This window comes from Anser anser, assembly GCF_964211835.1.
Source record: "Anser anser genome assembly, chromosome: 7".
Classification (NCBI taxonomy): Eukaryota; Metazoa; Chordata; class Aves; order Anseriformes; family Anatidae; genus Anser; species Anser anser.
Window position 1 is genome coordinate 19,507,802 of NC_139727.1, and position 23,746 is coordinate 19,531,547.

At 40.9% G+C, this 23,746-nt stretch overlaps 1 protein-coding gene across 4 annotated transcripts in view; it reads right to left on the reverse strand.

Moving 5' to 3' along the window:
- The window catches only part of PRKG1 (protein kinase cGMP-dependent 1), a 467,683-nt gene that overhangs the window by 393,547 nt on the left and 50,390 nt on the right, over positions 1-23,746 (reverse strand). For all 4 annotated transcript variants that reach the window (XM_083843685.1, XM_083843686.1, XM_083843683.1 and 1 more), the window contains one exon: positions 16,955-17,121. In XM_083843685.1, coding sequence (XP_083699811.1) covers positions 16,955-17,121 — 167 coding nt within the window. The remainder of the gene's footprint in view (positions 1-16,954; positions 17,122-23,746) is intronic.

The window sequence follows — 23,746 nt, forward strand, 5'->3', positions numbered from 1 at the left end:
TATTCACAGGTATGTGTCAGGCATTCAAAAAACAGCAATTTAATTTTGCTTGACCTGTAAGGCAGGTAAGAGTCATGGTCTTCTGGCAAGCAATGCTCCCTTCACTAGGGTGAGACAACTGCCAATTAAACTACTGAAAGCAACACATGTTGGCAAGGAACAATTTCAGAAAGTCAGGTCAGTCCTCTTGCCCTCATTCTAGTCTGTTTGACTTCAGGACATGGAGAACTTCAACATCGCCAAGAAAACCAGGGCGTTTTCATAGTTTTCAGCCCTGACTGTGTGACAGAATGATGTCAGAAATCAAAGCAATCTGAGGAGAGCCAGCAGTAATATTTTAGCACGTTAGCAATCATCTGCTATCAGATTGATAACTTTTCTCCTCATTACACTCTGCTATTAAGCTTAGATATTGAGCAGTTCAGTTTGTACCTGCTCCCAGCCTGTTCTGGTCAAGTTTATTTTGTAATCATTAGGCTTAATAAGGGTGATGAAGGGGGAAATGGGGGGAAAATGTTGGTAAAACACTTCTTTCAAAAGAAATATAATAGCTATTAATCCAAGCCAAGAGCAGATCACCCTTCTGGTATTCTAGAATGAATTAGCCTTCTGGCTCTGTAACATTGCTTTTTCCAGAAGGCTACACATGAAAATTTTCAAGAGTCCAGGAAGGACATCCATAGATGAGCAACGATCTGGACTCAAAAGACATCAGCAGTATATTCTAAATACCATGCACATAGGAAAGACAGTAAAACAAACATTAGAGAAGGAAATAATTAGGCCAAATTAGTAAAACGGCAATTTTCCACAACACATACATATTTGAAATGGAAAAGTGTTTCTCCTTTCGTAAAACATCACCTATATGAAATTTGTGTGTGGAGTCTGACCGAGGTTTTCTCAAGTGCAAACCCCCCACGACCGCCAAGCTTCTCAGCAAGCTTGCACATCTGTCCCTGGGTCCGCCCAGCAGCCAGCACACGTTTCCCTCCCTCTACAACACTTTGAGCCTTTACTGTACCCTCCTGAGATGGGATCAGCACTGAAAAGAGCACTTAATGTGCTCTTTTCTAAGACCCTACACCATGCCAGAGCGATGCTTTCTGGTTTACTCTCAACTCCTTTCTCAGTTAAACCAAACATGCTATTTGCCTTTTTTTTTTTTTTTTTTGCTGGACCAAGCAACAGCCAACTTAAATCCTGCATCAGCATCAAGCTTCCCCATTTCCATCGCCCAGTCATGCCATGCACTCTGTGTATGACACTCCTCATAGGTATAAACACCTAATTTACACGAAGGGGTGCTCAGGAAAGCAAACATCCCATTCTGCCTCAGCCTCAACACTCATCAAGTGTTGTATCAAGAAGCGTGGGCATTCCCAGATCTAGTCTTGAGAGCTCGTATCTAGTAAACATGCTCAGTTTACACATCCCAAAACTATTTTCTTAACTGTCAAATTAAGCAAAACTCAATCTGGGCTCTTATAGAAATAAAAAAGGAGGCTCTGAGGCTGCAGAAGTCAGGGTGGAGCAGTGCTTGCTCTCTGCTCGCAGCACGTAAGGGAGCAGAGAGGCCCCGCTGGCCCATGGCCGTGAAGCAAGTGGGCGACCCACAAAAAGGTAAGGTAAAACCGTATCCCAGAGCTCACTGCTATCAGCCAGAGCACATAACTCCTCCACCAGCACAGGATGTCAGGAGTCAACACTTTCAGCGTTCACATGTATTAGTTATGAATTTCAGAAGTGTCAAGTGAGCTACAGTTGTGCCTTTTTTAGCCTGCCCTGGTTTATGTAATGAAATTTTCCCTCCTGTGATCATTTTTAAATCACTACCACAGCTCTGAATAGCTGATTTTTTTTCCTTCTTGATTTTATTTGCAGAAGTGAGGGGTTTCTGTTGAGAAAGCATTAATATTAATCTACAAAGCTCCTCATTAATTGACAGCAGAACTGAAATATGCTCCATTTAACACTCCGTAACAGCAAAAATAGAAGCATGGTGACCCCACGACTGAAACCCAACTGCAAGTACCCCCCACAAGCTTATCTGAGAAGAAACTATGAAATAAGGAGGCGGCACCAGCAAACAGGCTTCATTCTTCCTCTGCCATTCAGACAAAGTAACACTTCTCCATACGCTGACATTTGTCGCTGTAGATGCTGCAGCTTCTGAGGGGGAAAGGAGGGTAATTTAGAAATAGTCGTTTGCTAATCGAGTAACAGTGTGGGTCTAATTCAATTCACTGCAGCGCACCTTGGAACAGTTCTGTTCTCAGACTGCCGGATTGAATTTGCAATTTTTTTTTTCTAGAGGTGACTTCATACGAGAAATGTAAATACTGCGTCCTTTTTTCTTCCTCTTAAAAACCCTTTGTACTAATGAGATTGTTTTGGTGGACTTAAAATGGCACGTTCAGAGTTTTCTGCTTTCTGAATAACAGTCTCCCAACCTTTATTAATAGCTTCAGGATGTTATTCTTGGGAAAGACTTCCTGCACTTCCCTATGGCATTTTGAAAATCCCAGTTACTCCACAAGGGGCCATCTAAACAGGTCAGCAAGGCGAAGTCCCCCACAAAGGGATGGAAACAAGACGTTGTTCTCTATTTACTTTTCTACTTACCCTAAAGGTGCATTTCTTCAGGTTTAGGAAAATATGCAGGGTTTATGGGAGAGTCTCAAGGCTAAGGCATGTTGCATTTACTGAGGAGCACGTTAGCAAGGTCAGCAGTGAGCTCCCTCTCACTAACAGCTCTGTAAAATGACGTTGCGGGGAATAACATCCTGAACAACCACAGTCCAATCTAACCAAGTCTCTGGCAGGACTGTAAGAAAAGCTAACACTGATGCTGTGACGACCATGATGCTGAAACAGAATACAGACATCTGTGGCAAACTTCTACATATGAGGATTCTTTCTGCTCCTTATGGAGCTCTTCAAAATCACTAATTTGTAATATTAGAGTGAATACTTAACTGATTTCTATTTTCAGATCAGAACAATTCTTAACTCAGATATTCCACAGTTTGACAGCTGATCTGCATAATATTGTGAATACAGCACATAACAAATCTCAAGACAGTGAAATAAGCCTTCAGTACATCTCTTTTCTGCATGATGCGATACAATGCAAGATTTATGGAAAAGGCCTCCTGAATGCCAATTGTAAGTCATATGTATTGGAAAATTAAAACTATATCTTTAGGATACATCATCCTTGTCACTTCCTCAGGGCTAATAAAAACCCAGCAAGAATTTTTAACCCATTACCTGTTCAGACATTTGTCGCCTAGGTTATTTATCTCATTGTTTAACTTAGTAAAGCCCTCTCCTTCTCTTACCGACTCAGCCCGACTAGTGTTTAAAAAATCATCTTGGAATATCCCCACATAAATACACTGTTCTACTGTACATTTATATCTATTAGCTTTTGCTTACTATAAGCTTTTTTTTACTATTATTTTTGTCCTTTGACATAAACTTTCAAGATCGGTGGCAAACTTTCAGCTCAGAAAATGAGCAGGTATCTTGCAAGATCTAGCAAAAACCCCTCTGGTGAAAAGGATGGCCGCCTGTGGAGGAAAGCAAGCCAACGGGACGACATGCCTCCTGCTACAGTGGAGGTCGTGGTCCTGGCCATCCTGCTGCAAGCCACGGGGCTCTGACCCACAGACCAGGAATAGGGGCACTACGCTTTCCCCCACAGCAGGAATAGGGACTGCTGAGGTGTACTCTGAAGCCCCGAGTTCTCCAGAATTGTGAGGGGAAAAAAAAAAAAAAAACCTCTGGGACTATGTATTTGGCTCTTTAATTCCCTGGCCTCCTTCCCAACAGGTTTACAGTAAGAAACGTCCACCTTGCTTGTTCAAACAGTTAAATAAGACATTTATTTTGCAAAAGTAAGATGGAAAATTGAGATTACCAATAAAATTCAAAGGGCAAAGCAGCAAGAAAACCTGCTGGGACATCTCAGCCCTCCCCAGCTTTCCCAACCATCACCAAAAGCAGCTAAGGAAACAAAAATGCTTGAATTCCCCAACAGTCACGATCTGTTCAATAACAGAGCACAAGACTAGGAAATAAATTACCCTCTGAGCAGCAGTTATGAGCAAGGTTAGTCCTGCAGTGTTAAATATTTCCAGCTAAGCAGGGTCTTGAAAAAGGCTTGTTTTTTCCAAGAAGGAAAACAATGTACTGCAGATAGCTGACAACTGATAACAAGCAGGAGCTGCTGAAGAAAAGCAGAAAATAAACTTCCTCTCTTTTCATTCATCATGCAGCTCTTGAGGTCCAGTTGTTCCCTCCAGATGAACGTTACCAAGAACACCACCTCCCGCTCTTATCTTGTACTGACTGGGAATAAACACATTCCTTGGTGAAAAAAGATCTTCCACGGATTTAGTTCAGTCCAAATTTCAACACAGGAAACCAGTGTTTAAAGGAGATCTCTGGAAATTGTTGTCATTTTAGGGCACATTGACCACCCAGCTGTAACAAAGGTCTATGCTCGAACCTAAGAGTTTTACAGCCTCTGGGTTGCGTCTCCCCCATGGATTATTACAAACTGGAAAACCAGCAGGCTTAGGGACAGAAACCAGCCCACGGTCCATAAGAATATTTTCCCAGGGATGTCTGCACCAAAATTCACAAGTTTTACACCACTTTGCAGTAGCAAAGTTAGCAGAGTTTTGCCACAGGCTGTTATTTCCCACTGAAGCTCTTTTATCAGTATTAGAATTTGGCTTTATTTCTCCAATGGCAGCAACTGCCACAAGAGGACCTAGGCAAGAAAACAACGTTTTGAGCTCAAAACCCTGCAAAGGTTCATTTACATAAGGTTTCACTCAGCTGTGCACAAAGTCCTCTCAGAAGCTCCTATCCCTCTCCATCCTCCCAAGGACAATGACAGAACCAGAAAGGAGGCGAAGGCTGATAAAGAGCAAGAAGCACCACAACGTATGATTAGCTTGAAGAAACCTGTAACGCTATACATCATTAGCAGAAAAGAACTTCAACTTTCCTCCTACTTCAAGATAAGAGTTTGTATCAATTCAGCAGTGATGAACAGTCCCTTGTGAATCTCTACAGGAAGGATGCGGCTGCATAACTACAACAGGATTATTGCTTTTCAAGATCTGCATCATCTCAAACCTCAGTTTCTGCTTTTATTTTTAATATGAGAAAGCCTACCCAGTGTTATTTCATGTTCTAGTTGCTTCGCGAAATAGCTGTTTTCAGTCAGAACTGAGAGGTTATAAAAATATTCAGCAAAAGGATAGCAAAACATCTTGTTTTTATTAGTTTTTCAATCTTAAATTCCTATGTATTCAGATTGCATTTAATTATCATCTCCGCCTAGATGTGCTATGAATAGCAGCTGCTGGGATACATTGTAATTTCCATTATTTTAGAAGAATACACTGCAAACATAAATCTTTTAGATACAGAGACATCAGATCAGTTTCCCATGAACAAAATCCTCCATTTTTGGCAAGACTCATCTGCAAGTGCTACACAGAAGTTCGAGACCAGGACCAATGTATTAAACAGAAAGAAAAATAAGAAAACTTTGCTGAAGGACATCAAAATCTCCCCACTTCCCTGACCTTATTCCCATTCATTCCACTCTCTCTGATTTTGCCATCTCAATCTTCTGGTCTGCAGAGAGACTTGGCCAAACGGAGCCATGGGAGATGTTCCCACTGCGAAGAGGAGGGAGATGAAGTCTCACCTGTGTTTCCCCTGTGTGTTCAACCAGGGCAAAGCACTCAAGGAGCACGTATGTATTTTGAAATCTTGCCTCTGTGACTCAGGACCGCTGTTGGGTTTCCCCATTTCACCCACTGCTGCGTGGGACAGCTACGACCAAGCTGCCACTCGAATCGCACCCAGAACCCGCGTGGGGCAGGTCTCACCCACCAGGACAGTGCAAGCACCGCTCCATCTCGACTGATCCGTAACAGCACGCTGTCTAACTCAACTATGAGAGACACTGGATTTCTACAGACCAGAAGCCCCCTTCTTTCCCCACTGTCCTGTTTTTATTCTCTCATTTTCCACTTCAGATTACTTTAAAAAATAATAATAATCTTACAAGTAGAGATGACCTGACTTTCCAGTTTAAGCAAGAAGCAGGAAGCCTCTCTCTCCTTCCCCAGACTGTTTATTTTGAGCTTTCTTTGTAGAAGCTAGAGCATTAGGAAAGGGCACAGGGCTCTAACAGTTCTTCTTGTTTTTTGTAGATCAGCTTTCAAAGTAAACAAGCAATCCAAAACAAATCGAGCCTAAATCAAGCCTAACAAAAGAGAACATTTTGCCTCTAATGTTCCTTTAATAATAGTTTGGATTGCTAACACTGGAGTCTTTCTATCTGCATACATAGTCTAAATTATATAGCCATAGATTTTAATGGGCAGAAACAAAGGTCAAAATCCAGGCACTTTCATGTATACTATTATGATGAAAAGTCCTTTTATTTTACATTGCAGTTGTGGGAGTTTCAGTAAAAGGGAATCATGGAACAGTGGGGGAGACAAAGACATTTGTGCCTCCCTTTTCAGCTGCTATTAATAAAATGAATGAGACTTTATCTAACCAATTTATTTGGGAAATAAAACCCTCCTTCAGGACAAAAGCAGTCTTTGCATAACTGCTGAGAAACAGAAAAATAAATAGCTCATCAACACCTATGATCTTCTGTGAGGAGAATATACATTCAATTATGTTTCCTCTACACTGAGAACCCTTTTTTAAGAGGTTACACCTATGCATTTTCTTCCCTGAAATGGGGAAAATGAATGTTTAACTGCCCGCAGACAAACCAGGCTGCTTGAATGCATTTACAGAACAATATATCTATTTGATAAACTCCAAATACTCCTCCCTAGCAGTGAAGACTGCAGCTTCTGCTGAATTTGCTCCAGCCTTGTTCAATAATACACTGCAAAGAGACTGAGAACAAGAGTCATAAATGCGAATACGAGCGGATCCCAAAGAAAGCTGGACTTTGATTTTTAAAATGAAAATATTTTCAGGTCATCTTGACACTAAAATTATTAAAGCATTGCTTAAGAACCTGCCAGGCAGTTCTCTCCGCTGAATGTAACGGGGAAGCTCACACCAACAGCATGACTTGAATGAGGACAGAGATCTGAGACTCAGCTGTTCAGGTGTTTGACAGCATTCACACAAAGACTTTAATTACTGTACAGTTCCCCCTTTTCCACTGACCAGAATTTCGCAATACCTTGAGAAACCTGAAGTGGTTTTACTATTAATATTACCACATAGATAGCTACAAAGGAAGCATTTGATAGGTCTGAAGGCATTAGCTCCCAGCTTTGATTGCATTTTCTCCTCCCCTGGTACCAAATACTGGCTTAAACGAAGCACAGGTTAGGTTTTGATGACTGAAAAGGAATTATTTAATCAAATAATACCCTTAGAATTTAAGTGCAACATTGTACAATTACTTAACATAAATTATATAGGGTTTAGGGTTTTGTTTGTTTGTTTGCTCTTTATAAAGAGGCCAGTACATAACCTGTAGCTCACCTGTGTTGATTTATTTGCTCACCTCATGAAGCGCCTTAGTTGAGCAATGCAGCAGGCTGCAGGACGGTGGTCACAGACAGCACTGTGTTACTCCTGCCTAACCTGTATTTCTGTTTTGCAAGCTCGTATGCTAATACCTTTGAGATTTATTCAGACTTCCTTTCCTAAATCCTGGCTCAGGTGACAATGAGTGTTCCCACTGCCCCAATAAAACATTATAATCTTTCCTTCTATAAACCCTGGTTTGCTTTGATTCAGCAAGTCTATTAGTTTCATATGAGTTCCTAAAAAAAAAAAATAATACATATATATATATATATATATATACACACACACACACAAATATACATACACACATACCAATTTGCTGTTTTGTTGGAGTTCTTTTCTGGAGAAAGAGTAAATGAGAGTATCTCCAGTGACCCACTGGTGCAATATTCCAATATTATGTTTATAGACCCCTATTGTTCTTATTGTGCAGTCATTTAAGTGCAAAGAGTTAGTTCTGTAGCTTTAAACATATTTACTTTATACTCAACAAATATCAAACTACATCTAATCACGAACACAATCACTGCCTATAAAACACTGCCACTGTGACAATCATAATTTCATATCCTAGTTGATCTCATGAACATTTCATGATGTAAGTGCAAAAAATATTTACTTCTCCCTGTCTGATTAAATAGCTACATTTAGGTGAGTTAATTATTAAGACACTGTAGAATTAAAGTGACGAGATGATAAAGCTGCAACACTTGCATTTATATTGTACTACATATGAAAACAACAGAGCACGAACACCCCATTTCTCTCAGAGACAGGCAATACAGAAGGCTCTCAAACACCACACAGTAAACAAACACAGCAGCTCAACGTTCATATATCCTATCCCAGAAGACTGCTAGAAACAAGTTTTAAGTTGATAAATCGATTTGAAAAAATAGAGGAACAAGCATCCATAATGGTGCTCGTGTAGGCTGGGCCTCAAGAGTGCAAAACGAAGCCATCTCAATGCAACAGCCACACAAAGTGCACACTTCGCCTACTTATGGCAAAAGACTTGGTAAGAAATCCTCCTTGTGGATTTTTTAACCAGTAAATAACCACAGTTTTTACTTCAGGGGGTGGAGGGGAAGGAAAAAAAACTAATCAAATTTTATCCTGAATTGTAGTAACTCCAAATGGAAGCAGTTGGAACAATGCTCAATTTCTGAAAGCAATAGTTTGAGAAATCCTGGAAAATTAACAAACAGGTTTCTGTTCCACCTCCACACTGACAGACACTTTTATAATTCACAGGAACCTATGAAGACACGTGAAGCCCCCTGTGAAGTGCTGAACCAGATTTAGATGGAGTTGCAGACTGCTGCAGCAAACATGCAGGCACTTCTCTATTTGATGTATACCTTATGGAGACTTCTCGAGTGCTCCACGTTTTCACACCGCATCCACGAAAAGCATGCAAAGTCACATGGCAACCTTCTCATTGTTCTTAAGCTGCCAGTTCCTAAATACTCTTCTGGGGTATTAACACCACTGAAGAGATGACAGCTAAATGCTCCGAGTACTCCCAAGCAGATCAGGACACAGCTGATACTAGCACGCACATCGAGCTGTCTTTTGGGACCACACGCCCCAGACAGGGGCACGACAGTATTGTGATGGCAAGTGATACAAGTACTGTACTGGAGAGTGCCAAAAACAGCAAAATCGTTCCGTTGAGCAGGGCTCAACGTAACATTACCAAGTTTTTTGCAAGTACTCAGGCAGGCCACAAAACAGTCTCAAAAGCATCAAATGACTGCCAGAAAAAAATCTCACCATCAAAACAGGTGGGATAAGCTCCATGGAAATCCTCAAGTGAAATACCCACCAAAAGGTGAGAATGTAATGAAAGCAAAGCAACCAGAAGCATTTTAGGATCTCACTCTTCACTCCTATGTCCTACAGACTCTTCTCCAGGACTCTGAGTTAGAGGGGATGCAGCACCAGATGTGAACACACATAATGAATGACAGCAAATTTGAGGAACACAGCTGGCAACCTCCCTTGCTCCTTGGTCCCATATGTAAATTCCTATTGTTGGGAGCTCTACGAATAATTTTTTAGCATATCTACATTACCCAAGGGATGGTCTTCAAGTCTTACAGACATGCTGGCACCATGAAAGGCCAGTTTCCAACTGGAAGCTACTGAGATGTCTTACAGAGCTAGAATGACACATGGTATTTCTGCCTCCAACAAGTCCTAACGAAGCTTGCTCTGCAATAGGGTAACCTCAAGAGTGAAGGCATCAGTCCTAGAGAACCTCTTAAGCTCAGTAAGCCTTACAAAAAGGTCCTGCCCTGATATCTAGTGGTCTCAGCGCTGGACATGGGGATGTAGAGAGGAATGAGTAATGACGGAAAGAAAATTTCCCAGAGGAGACAGCCACAAAACCACTTACTTCCATGGAAAAACAAAGACATGAATGGGAAACCCATGAAGGCTGCAGGACTCCAGTAAGAAACAGTACCTCAGACTGCAGGAAAAACATGCCCAACTCCAGCATGATGAAAAAAAGAAAAAAAAAAAAGCAGAAGACATTAAACAGATGAGTGAAGAAGAAACTAATGCCACAGTACATTTTTACAAAACCAGTGGGAAGTACGGTGAAAGGTAGCTTCTTCAGAGGCTACTGATTTGTTGGCATGCTGTGCAGAAAATCCCACTTTGCCACAAATGTCTAATTGACTCCTTCCTACGCAGAGCCCCTTATGGACACTGAATAAATGCTCTCCAGTCTCAAGAGCCACATAACATCTGTGCTTTGAGATGCTATTTTTTGATGTTTGCTTGGGAAGGCAGATCCAACCCTCTCAAAAAGAGGTTTAGAGACTCAGGTAGAGCAAAAAACACTCACACTGAAAGGCAGCGTAAGTTTTTAAAGTAGAACTGCCTCGATTGTGTTAGGAAAAACCCCGATTAGAGTGGATGCACCCATTATCACCTTCCCAAGCATCTTCAAGAGATGCTGAAAGGTGGCAACATAGATTGGAATACCCAGCTACGTTACCAGGAGTACATCTGGAAAAAGCACTGAAAACTGTCTGGGTCCTCCAACAAAAAAGCTGCAACTTCGTGGTTCCACAAATGATATGAAGGGCCACAAACCCTGAGAAAGTCTAGTGAGGACACTGGGCGCACACAGCAGCCAGGCAGGTCCCCACCTGCGTGGACTCAGCTCGGCCTCTCCACGCATCACTGCGGTGCGCAGCACCGGTGCGAGATGCCCCAGCAGACACAGAGCTCTGCCCATGCAGATCTCTGCCAAAAAAAAAAAAATTGGGAACAAAGGCATTTAGTCCACTTAAATCCAGCATGGGCCTCTGTTCTCCATCTCTCTCTGGTTTAGAAGAAACAGCCCTACCAAATGCTTTCTGAGAAGAGAAGGAACTGACTCAGAAGACCCTAGGGCTAGAAGAGCAATTATGTCCTATTAAATCAGATTCTTATTGAGACTAGTCCAAAAGAGACAACAGAGGGGTCAGAGAGAGGTGACACAAAGACAGACTGAATGCAGTATTTGTGCACGATCGCATTTAGTAGCCAAGAGTCTGCAGTGATCACTCTCCCATTAAAAACAAACAAAAAAAAAAACGTAACTGCATAATTCTCAAAAGCAAATAGGAGAGAAGGGTGATGTACTCCATCCAGCACTCTTTCAGAAATGAGACCAAGGATAAACACGCTGACCAACAGATTAATGGTAAGCCTTATGGTACCACAAAACTTGGGCAAAAGCCGTGATAACCCGCAGGCAGCAGCAAGTTGATGTCTTGAGGAAGACAGATAGTATCTACACGCCTTCTCTGGTTTTTGATTCAGCAACAAAAATCCCAACAGACTGAGGAGTTGCTTTGAGGTCCCAAGAATCTCATCTGAGACCAGACAGCTCTGCTGCCTCTGATGGCAGATCTAGGGCCTCTTGCATTTCTCTCTGTAGTTCAAATGGCTGCAGAGACTGTATTTATCTTCCTCTGTGTTCCCTGAGCTTGACTTGCTTGCAAATCCTGCACTTTCTAGGAACACGTTCCTTCCCACGATGTCTCCAGCTCCCCAAACCCCACATCCCCACGGGAAAGCACAATTAGATGTTTCATTGCTTTGGAGAAGCTATGAAGAACAAAGCGCGAAACCAAGTCTCCCGAAGGAGACTCTCCTTGACCGAAGATTAAAGTAAAATGAAATTTAGTGGGTTTTCCTCTCAAATGTCGCTCTAAAAGATGGGCTGGGGAAAGCATAGGCTGCTTCCCATCATGGTCTCTCAGGAAACTGCTTCTTCCCTTCTCACCCCCACAGCATCAGGAGCCCAATGGGTGTTGGTAGGGTTGCAACCTCAGTACCAACTTGCAGGACAAGCAGTCAGGGAGGATGTTACAGCCCCCACTGCCGATACAAAACGATAAGCCACAAAATAGTTCATTCAAGTATTTTAAATCCCCTCCACACAACTCACTCTGTTACTTCTTCCACTATTTCATAGGAATAGCAACAAGCATGAAAGAAGGGCTCTGTAAACCTATTAATATAGTTTCTAAAAAAATCAGAACAAAAAATTAGAACTGTTTATAGTGGCATGACTATTATCCACATGAGAGCCTAAAACTTCTACATTGTCACCTGATTCATCTACAGCTCTGCCAATATATTTTCCTTTCATAATGCAGCCATCAAACATGACATCCTGCAGTTGACAGGTTCAGACAGAGAGGGAGCACAAGAGGAAACATTTGGTTTCAGATGTGGGATATCACATTTATCCTCATTAGTGTGAGGTAACACCCACACATAACTCAAGGCTGTCAACACGGTACAGATCTGGATGCATCTCTCAGAAAGAGACCTTTCCAGGTTTTCACATTTTTAAGTGCTTTCAGAAAGTTTTAGAAATGTAATGCCCAAAAAAGGCTTTAAGACAACCAATCCAAACCTGCAAAACGAGAGCCTTTTCCCCTTAAAGAAAACTGGAGGCAATGGCCTAATTCTAGAGACAGAATATGACTGACCAACAGCGATAAAATTGAGGTTTCTTTCAGAGCAAAAAAATAATAGTAAGACAAAAGTCTGTTCAACGTCTGCTCATATTAGTATGCATGAGCAGCATACTTACTAACAAGAAAGGCAGTATTTTTGGTTAGCTTGTTTTATTCTCAAAATTGCTTTACTTGCAGTCAGAGTGCCAGCAGACTAGTTCAGATGCATAAGCCACAGCATCACTCATCCCTCTCTTCAATACCAGCTTCAAACATCCTGAAGGCATGCTTCTGCTGTAGGGGGTCAGAGCACGCATGCTAATTTTTTTCCATCAGTTTCCATCCACAATAAATACTTATATCACAATTAATTTTCACCTTCAAAGCACAGTTATAAGAGAAGTTTTTGGTTGTTGCATGAGAAGCAGTGATCCTCGGGCTTTCATGCTCAGGACGCCATGTGGCACTGTGCAGCAGGGTTGTCCTAGAAGAGTGACCCAGGAGGGCTCTCCAACAAGCACAGCTTTTGCTTGGTAGCTCCTAACAGCTGTACTTCATGAAAGCCCATGAAAAAGTCCACCAGAAAACCAGGTAATCTTCCACTTAAATCCTGCCTGTATTTCAATGACTTTTTTAACAACAACAACAAACAAAAGCCTTTACAAAAAACTTTTCTGAATCAAGAAACATAGAGCCAGCCCAAAAGGCCAGACACATGGCCAGAAGAGGGAAGTCTACTAGACCTACTTTTACAGACGTGATTGAGAATATTACTAGTCTCATCTTCTCAACATGGTAACTAACTGCACATCTAGCTTAGCCATGCCCAACTAAAGAGCTATTCTATACAAACACCCTGTAAAGCCAGCTCCTGATCAGTGCACATTTAGGCTTGAGGGTGCTTAGATTAAGAGCTCCTCAATCTGGTGGATGTTTCCCTCCTGTTGGGCCTGAAGAACAAAAGGTGATCCAGCTGAAGCACGGTACACACGAGAGCCATGCTCCTACCTCTCACACTGGACAACAGCATGCTGGAGATAGAACATTTTCCCTTTCAACCTTATGCTGCTTTCCCTCTGATAGTATTCCACCTCAGTAACCTCTGTCAAACTTCACTGTATTGGCCCACTCGTCATTTGTAGGGTCTGATCAGTTCATACCAGTGCTGCTCTGGCTCCTGATCATAAAAAGAAACACCAGGAGGGCAGGACACCAGATGCAAGGTAAAAATAATAGGACAAAGAACACAAGGAGTCAAACCTGTTAGCACAGGTACTGCTGGGCAAATGCATGAATGAAAGTGACTGTGCGTGCAAACCTGGTATCGGGCAGCAGCGAATTACCTTTCTGATAGAACCAAAGAGAACATTGGAAAGCAGAGTCAAGACTTCTCCTGACACTTCGCTGAGGTACAGTGCTACAGCCATTTCCACCCGAAAAATATAGCAAGTCTGGACTTATTTTCAGAAATCGTAATCAAGCCACAGTAAAGAAAGAAGAGTTTGGGTTTTAACACTCATCATTATTCAGCCTTTTAAGATTCCCTGAGCTCAGCAAGTGTCACGGAGGTCAGTTTTCTAACATCCAGGTTAAAGAACCAAAACACTCAAGGATCATAATCATAAAGGTCTCACCAAGACTAGAAGAATCTTCAGGTCTAATAAGCCTTATAAGGATAAGCAGAAACTTAAAATGGAGACTATGGCTGCTTTACAGTGATAAAAGAGAATGCAGAAAGTAACAGTGAAAGTGATGGATGTTTTCAAATCCGTCTTACTTAAATTATGATTTACAATTAGTCTAAGAAAACATCACCAACGTATCTCAGACTTCTGGTAAGAGGCTCTATCTAAATGTTAAATCATAAATTAGAATCTTCCCTGATAGTACTGGTTATCAAATTATCTTCATGAGTAATTTTTATTCATATTCATCACACTTATAAGCCCAAGCAAGGAAGGAAAGAGGAATACATGGAAGAAACATTCGCAGTGTTTATGCAATTTTTGAGAAAATAAAATGTCTCACTAATATTCATAAAGACAGTTTTTTCCTGCAGAACTCTATAAAGAATAAAGTTGTAGTTGGTTGTAGTTTTTTGTTTGTTTAATAATTGAAGAGATAGAGTGATAAGCCAAAATGAGCAAATGAGCCTGCTGTCATAACCATAATCCAGCCCATTTGACAACATCATCTCCCATTTCCATTACTTCATCATCACTCATTGCATTACGTCTAACCAAAGACTATAAACTCTTCATAATTTTGTTTGTAAAGCATTATGCATATTTACATAGCTATCTAAATAATCTTAAATTAAATTACAAGACTGAACAAATACTGGGGGAGAGCCAAGTCATGCCCTCATACACAGAGAGCTGCCTGAAGAGCAAGGGTAAGCTAAAGAGCCCAAATGACACAATGTTGTCTTCCACATACAGTTGTTTTAGAAGACAAGAATCAAGGGACAGAGTTTGAAGCAACAGTTAGAAACATTTCTTAAATTCAGGGAAGTCACAGTAATAGCACACCATCAGATACATCAAATAAAGGTCATCTGAATACCCAACTATGTTCAACACTCCAAGCCATGGTGGGAAGAGGTCTGCTCACAAAGCCCCAAAAATCCTCTGCAAAGGATGCAAGGACACTCAACTGAAGATGAGTACGCGCTCATTGCGAAGGCGCTCTGTTGTTATAGGGCTTATCCAAGGGACAACGCTGAACATAACATCCAAAAGCAGTCACGCAGCAGAAACACTACAAGCATGCCTCTGACATGATGGCATTTTGGCAAACAAACGCAGAACTGTCTGATAAGAAACTCTGCACTACAAAAACACTTTACTATAGAAAAAAAATAATATTCAGGTATTGTTTTAAAACAGTATGTTCTCATTGGTAGGACAGATCCTGCACCTCATCAAAATAGTTTCTGTTTTTAAATGGAGTAGGACTGAAAAACCTACATCTTTCCACATAATGCTATTGTGGGAACATATTGTTTGCTTTGGAATCTCCCACTAACTACTTCCTAATGCAAATTACCATTTGAGTGTGCAGAATATATAAATATTAAAAGCTAATGAAATTAAAGCTGTGCCCTGAGAAACGATTTAACCTTAAAAGGGCAGAACCTTAAAGCTGTTTTCTGAAACTAGTAAAGAGCATTTGCAACTATAGAACATTAAGACTTTGGCAAGAAACCATGTTTAAAGAATGGCTTACTGCCTTGAAAATATTTCTGTTTAAAAGAACAATTTAAGAAATTTATTTGTGCATGTACAAATATATATAAACACGCAAGTTATACATAATCTGGAGTTTTCTCATATTCACTCAAAAGACACAGCCAAGCAGGAAACCTCTGTTCCCCTTGTGTATTATCTGGTCAAAATGCTTGCAAGTGTGTCAGACGGCTCTGGTAAGCAGCACAAAGAGATTTTGTAAGCATCTATTCATGTGTGTTGTACCAAATCAAACCAACAACTTATTTGTTGTGTTATCTGAATTAAAACAGCAATGTTTGCTTCACAACACTATCAGATGCTAGAACAGGGATGCAACAGTAGATGGGCATGAGGCTCAATCAAGCTTAGTAACTCCTATAGATGAGCATAAACTTCCTATGAAAATATACATAAAATATGCCCAATTCAGCATACAAATTTAGAGAACTTGGAAAGAATAAGACAGAATGCTAATAGCTGACGTTTTGGAAAAGCAGAGTGCTGTCAACACCCATCCAGCTAAAAGATTTTCAGAAACCCGATGGCTCCCAAGAACAACAGAACACCACTGCTGCTCTCATGTTCCACCAGGAAGACAGGACCCTGCCACGACACGTACTGTGACAAATCAGACATGCTAAACTGCAGACGATACACTTATTTTGTGCACAAGGCAGAAAAATACTACTTTCTATTATGAAACACATTGCTTCTGCAGAGATCCCACATGTTTTGACACTATTTAAAAGCTCGTTCTCACAATACCCTATAAGGTAGCAAGCTCTTACCACATTCTACTTGTTTTACCATGATTTCCCATTTTCATAACACCATTATTTCTGTTACGCCCGTAATTTATACAGCAAAGAACTGATACTGCCTCAAAGCCAAAGAACTATGTTTAGTGGAGGCTTATTCCAACAGATCTCAGTGCTGGGTTAAGAGCTTTAACCCTCTTTCTTTATATAGGGAAGAACACAATTCTGGTATGGAATTTTCCAGGCAAAAGTAGTCCACACAATTCTTCAACAGCCATATTTAGACAACGTTTTTAACCTCTTTCTTCAAAATGATTTTTCCCATGAAATACAGCTTTCATCTGCATATGTTGCATAAAAGGAAAAGAACTGTTAGCATTTTAAACCATACCTTCCATGACATACACCAGGGAACCCACATCTCCCTCCTTGATGATGCAGCTGTCTTTGCCATACTCCACGGGATACATACAATCCACAATCTCCTGGATCTGCGACAGTTCCAAATTCTTCATGAAGTCATTGTCAAGGATTGCCTCCTTTATTAGCTCCTTGGACCTGCAGGGAAAAAAAAAGAAAAGGCAAGATTTATCCATTTGTCCACCCACTAAGCTCAATAATAGCACATGAAGTTTAGCACAACCACATCCTGTCCCAATGACCATTTCATTGGAAAAAAAATCCAATTTTTTTCCTTCAAAATCTGATGAAATCCATTTGCAGAGAAGTTAAAAAGAAAAAAAAAAAGTTATCTTGTAACTAGTTTTGTAAATAATTTTAGATAGTTTTGAAATGAAAATAGATCTCATGCAATTGCAAGATCCCCTTTTAGCTTTGAGGTTAGCTACATCTATAACACAAAGAATAACAGAGCTACTTGAAATATCTTCCATATACAAAACTGAAAGGCTATACAAACAAGAAGTTCAAGGATTTATTACGTAGTTTATTATATTTCTATTAAATGACACAAACTGGAGAACACAAGAGTGTGATACTGCAGTGATCCCCTGAGTATTAATCAAATACCAAAGACGATCACATTTAACAGAGGAGGCACCACTGTTACGGGAATAACATCACCAATTCATTTCTTGGAAGACTAACTGGGAAATTTAAAAGTTATATTAGCATGCCCAAAATTATACGTGCAGTTCTGACTTGGCATGCAATGGGGTTAAGAGTCCGAAGTTCTAAACTGTGACGAACTTATAAGGATACAGGTTCTTCTGAAAACACAAATTTCGTCACCTAAATCTCTGTGGGAGACTGTCCATATGGGTACGTAGTAGAACCCACGTTCTCTTCAGTCACAGAAGGGTTTGGGCTGGAAGGGACCTTAACAATCACCAAATCCCAGCCCTGCCACGGGCAGGGACACCTCCCGCCAGCCCAGGCTGCTGAAAGGCCACCGTGAGCATAATGCTATGACGGGAAATGAGCAACAAAACCACTAAAGTGTTTTTCCTGATTTTCCTGAGATTCAGTCTCAACAACTACACTGTTTGCCACGCCATCAGTCACACCCAGGTGGAGCCTCCAAGCCTCCCTTCAGGCTGTAACTACTGCATTATGGCATTTCGTAAAGGCCCCTACAGCAGCTTGTGCAAATGAACAAGTGGGGATGCTAAACCTAGATCCAGACAAAACTAGAGCCCCTCAAAGCACCTACGGGTGGACACCGGCTCCTCAGTGCTTCATTTCTGAACTGTTTGCTAACGTGGACGTAGCCCAGCTGCCTGCAGAGCTTAGGCGTTACGATGAGTTTTGTGGTTTTGAACTATGAGTATGATACAAGTCTTTCAAGGACAGGATCCATTAGTGGATCATGGCTTCCTGGAGAAGAACCGGACTGGGCTTTCAGAAGCCCAAACCAGTCAGTAGGCCTTGCAGACATTCTGCCCCTGTCATGGTGCTTTTCAAGTACGCCTCAAGGCTATATAGAGCACAGGTTTAATCCTTCAGCATTTAAGACGCTTTCTATGCGTTTGATAGCTTTGGAGTTATTTCAACAAAAGGTATGACTAGGCATCAAAGGCCACCAGCACTGACCCCCTGCCACACGGGATGTGAAGCAGGCTGGCCTTCACGTACTGTCTGCAGGAAGGCACGGGCTCGGACTGCTGCAGAAACCTGACTCTCTCCAGAAATTTAGTTTAACCTCACATACTGTCACTCTAATTCCTTGTGCAGGCCAATCGAAACCTCAAAAAGAACAGCTACGTCTGTGCTGTTTTTGCTTTCAGCAACAAAGAAGCCGGCAATCCGTAAGGCTGACTAGATGACAGATACCCGCTTTCCTCGCTCGCTCCTTCTGTGCTACGGCACGGCTACGCTTTCTGTGCTGTGCCTTGACTAAGTACTGCTCTTCTGGTCTTAGCCACCCCCACAGGGCCCCGAAACCCTCATAACAAAGGCACTAATTATTAGCATTACTCAAACAGCATGCTGAAGAAGAAAGCATAATAAAAGCTTTCACATTAGTTTTATCAACCAGCATTACAATTTCAGCCATTTCTTTCGTTCCAAGGCTCAAAATGAGGCTTTCTGCCTGATAAAATAAAGCCAGCCTTTCAAGCGGAGTGTTTGTAAGAATGCCCATGAGAGACCGTAAGGAACTGAGGCATGGTGAGTGTCAGACCGGCCCTGTAGTTTGGGGGCCCGCAGCAAGAAAGCGATGCATTTCTTACAGGAATCGAGCACTCCGAAGGATTTGAAAGGATCTGGGAAACTTGGTCTAAGTGATAGCAAAGGAGCACCGCAGAGGCTAAGAAAATCAACTGCAAGTCCATTCTGGGGAGAAGCAGTGGAACATACACGAGATGAACCAGCTTGGGGATTTTGTGAGCCCAACAATATTCTGATTAAACCCTAGGGGTACATCTGAACCAACAGCTACATGGCTTCAAAAGCCTCTACCCTTCAACAGAGCAATATTGGAGAAATTAAAGTTCAGAGGCCCACCAAGTCATTCAAACGCTCTTAACAACAAAAATACACAGGCATTAGAAGGAAAAGCACACCGGCCACATTAGCAGCAGTTTCATCCCTGCCACATCACGGCATCTTAGAATTCAGTATCTCCATAGAGCAGCCTGCATACATACTCAGTCACACGTGAGTACAACCGAAACACGTATTATTATTTAAGGATGATTAGTTAAAATGAGACTTCCGATACAGACAACCTAGTATGGGAGAAAAACACCTCCTGACGTCCACAAGCAGTGCTTGAAGGAGCAGGCACCTCATGAACCAAACTCCAAGTTTTCCAGCGCATTCACATCAAACCAAACTACGCTTCGTAGTTTGTAAGCCGCAAACCTTTTCATCTGCAAATATTCCATCCGTCCCCAAAAAAAAGCAAAGCTTAGCTTGACGTATTTGAAAATTAGTTGATACTAAAAATACATTGTCATAGCTACAATAAGATTTACTCTATTGTTCCCTGCAAGAGAATATTCGTCAGTCTAATAATTTAAAACATTATTCATGCAATGCAGATTACTATTCCACATACTCACACATGCCAGGCCTTCAGCAACTTACACATTATTTTATTACACAGTTTTCTTTCAATGTAATTCACAGATGAAATTTCAGGTAAATAGATTTTTTTTTTGTTTTTATATGAAATGAAACTAAAAGCATATAAATTAGCTTACAGTTCACAACTGATCCGTAACTAATAATTTTCTGAACCGCATCATTCCTTGATCATAACTGTTAGTATTTGAAGACTGCATCTATCACAGACGTGTTAATACCCAAGACTACCTATTGGTACACAAAAAGATACTAAAAATGGTCAAAAATACACTGCTTCAAGTAAGTGGTTTAAATAAGATGCAGCAGTTTCATTACCCTTCCTTTTGAAGAGCATTTAGTCTGCATTTTCTGATTAAAATTTATAATATAAAGAAGCTGCAAACAAAAAAGTCCACAATATTTATAATGGAATAGACATTTTCCAAGTGACCCTGCTTTAGGAATGGGACATTTTCATGAATATTTACTTGGTGCTGAATTGAATGGCTCCTAATGTAGAGGGTCATTCAGAGCAGACAGTAGTAGCTGTCATCTTTTACGCTCCAGAGGTAGGAATCTGGCACTATGCGATTACTATTTTTATGAAAAAATAATGACCAAAAGCATCAGGGACTAGATGAACAGTTAAAATAAAATAAAATAAAATAAAATAAAATAAAATAAAATAAAATAAAATAAAATAAAATAAAATAAAATAAAAGGGCGCAATCCTCTGGGGCACATCCTTTCCCAAATGAGTTTAAGCCCACCACAGTAACTAATAAGGCAACAGTAGGAACAAGCTAATTGCATCCTAATTGCAGAAGTCATGCAAAAAGCACCTTAAGAAGTTTGCTAAAAACATACATACTATGCACCAAGTGGCCTGCCTGGTTGCGAACACCCCTCAGAAGAAAAGCACATAAAGATGCACAATTCGCATGCTGCCAGCCCCATATACATATGGGGACATATGGGGACTACCCCAGCAACCTCAGTGACACCACCAGCTCCCCCAGCAAGGCAGACTAGCAGCTTGGGAGCAGCAAAATGCCTGCAAAACATGCATCCATGGTTTCTGTCCCAGCGGATGGGCTGGGACTTTATTGCAGTGGCCGTCAGATGCAGAATCCAGCCCAGCGTTTTGCTCAAAACCCTGCTGCTCACCTGTCAGCTACACAAGCTAACATGAAGGCAGAAGATAAAAACTTTGCTTTGTAGCAGATGCAACAAAACAATCTGAAATGTTACACAGCCCTAGGTAAGAAGCAAAGTTAATGCTACAGTAGTTTGCAGCATACACAGCAATATACCAAACCCTGTATTACAGCCCCTTGTTACTCTGTCAGTAATTTACATTTTACGAAGAGCAAAATTAATAGTCATCTCAGTCTCTTAACACACAGCAAAAATACACATTCTCTAGGCTAGATTTGTACTTTCAAGCACGTAAAATAAATATTAGAACAAAAAGTTAAACTTTGTCCCAAAAGGTCTTATTTCAACATTGGAAAAAACCGCTCGCTGAGTTTAGGGAAAGGAAGAATTTAAGGGCAGATGGGAAGGCTACTGCAATATACACCTAGGGAGGCTTACAGAAATTCAAAGCCTTCTTTGACATGTACTGCATGGGTACAGACAGCATCAGTTTGCAACAGAGTCAGGATGAACCTCAGGCTCAAATGGAGAACAGAGGAGCATCAAGAAAAACAAGAAATCAAGAGTTCAGTTAAACAACACTAACAAAGAAGATTTGGAAGCAGATTTGAATGTTACTGTGTTCATGAGTATAACAGCACAGCTATGTACCAAAACCATTTTAAACCATCAGGCTGATGCAAACAAGAAAAATGAAAAGCAGTGTAGTAGGCAAACAGGCTGGAAGATGTCTCCAAAAGAAAAAAAAAAAAAAAAAGAAACTACATTTTGTACTGACTTGCCACTCTAGAAGAAAAAAAAAATTAAGAATCTTTCCTTAGCTGTTCCTCCCTCTGAACTTTAAAGAAAACTTTTTGTTAGGAACTTTTACGCCAATACTTATGTGGGGGTAAAAAGGTAACTGTTTTTGTAGAGCCTCCCCCATCAAGAGTCTGAAAACTACTAAAAATGACCCAAAGCACCATATTTAGGAGAGAAACAACTATAGGCATTTGACCAGAGGCAGCTCACCTGCAGGGCTGAACGTTAAAGCAGTAGCAGTGCAGCTCCCTATGAGATGATGACTTGGTATTTACACTGATAGGGTAAAGCTTGCTCAGCACTACCAGGATCAATAGTATCTTTCTTGTTCTGTTCCTTCATTGCTGTAACAACATGTGCTGAATAAACAGAACAGATGTACATCATTTATGTCTAACCAACAATTAAAATATATTAAGCCTATCTGTAGGTATTTATGCCTAGTCTCTACTTTTAGGAACTTCCCTATCAATACCTTCCCACTGAGTTCAGCTCATTTCAATAGGTATGAAACATGGAAAACACTGACTGCCTCTCAACCAGAATATGACGGGCAACACAAGAGCCCAGGTGATTCCTACAACAATCGTCTGTTTAAAATCCACACCGTGAAATGTTTGAAAGTGTTTACTTCTACAAAATGTGGCTATGGAAAAAAACCACTTCTTTCCAAAAACAGAAAACACAGCCAAGCATTAGGCCTCCTCCAGCTTTCTAGAAGCTATTCAGTGGGATAAAAATACAGTGCAAAAAGTGTTCAACAAAATTCTTAGGAATTTTTCTCTTGCTTATGCCTGGACATACCTCCATTTCATACAGGGGGATGCATTCTAACTGACACAAAGAAGCAAAGACCACAAACTTCTCACAGATTTGGGAAAGCTCTTTGCTCAAAGCCCACATTCACAGTGCATTTATTTAACCGATTCCAAGCCCTTGTGTATGTAAGAAAAGCACATACGTTCATGCACTGCTCTGGAAGAAGACCTCAATATCCTTCTCTTTAAGCACCAACAGAAGACGACCTCTGACAGAAGGATGTATGGTTAATCCCCAAGGACAGCAACTTCAGAACAGCCAAGTTAAGTCATTTGCATGAGATGTTTTAAAAATTCTCTTCAGAGATGCTCCTTTCAGCACAAAAAAGCCCACACCTTCCAAAAAACAGTAATATACAGACACAAAAGCCCTGCCGTAAAACTGCTGCTGCTTGCTATACAATCATTCAATCCACCAAGCGGCCTGTATATCCTGCACAGCCATGTACTTATCTGGAATCTTTATCGCCTTGCTTCTGGTTATGAATACAGTCGCATGGCCAGTTATACAAATGGAGGTCTAAAAATAACAGCCTAAAATCATAAAGGCTTCAGTGATAACAAAATGACTGTCAACAAAGACAGCAATTAAAATCTCTTCCTTGCACTGTTATTTATTGTAGGTATCTCCTCAGTTCCTGCCGAAGAAAGAGACAGAAAGAAGAACTCAGATTATTATTTGATCCCTCAACCACCAACTTCAACTCTGCCGGAAGGTAGTTTTGAAACAAAAGCGTTTATGTTGTAATAAAAATTATTTTTGACAAGTCGATTACAGAAAGGTGGAGGCCTCCCTCAGCAACCGCCCTGGGAAATTTTGCATTAAAGGCTGGCAGCACAGTAACAAACACTTGCAGGCTAGGGCAGCATACACTTTT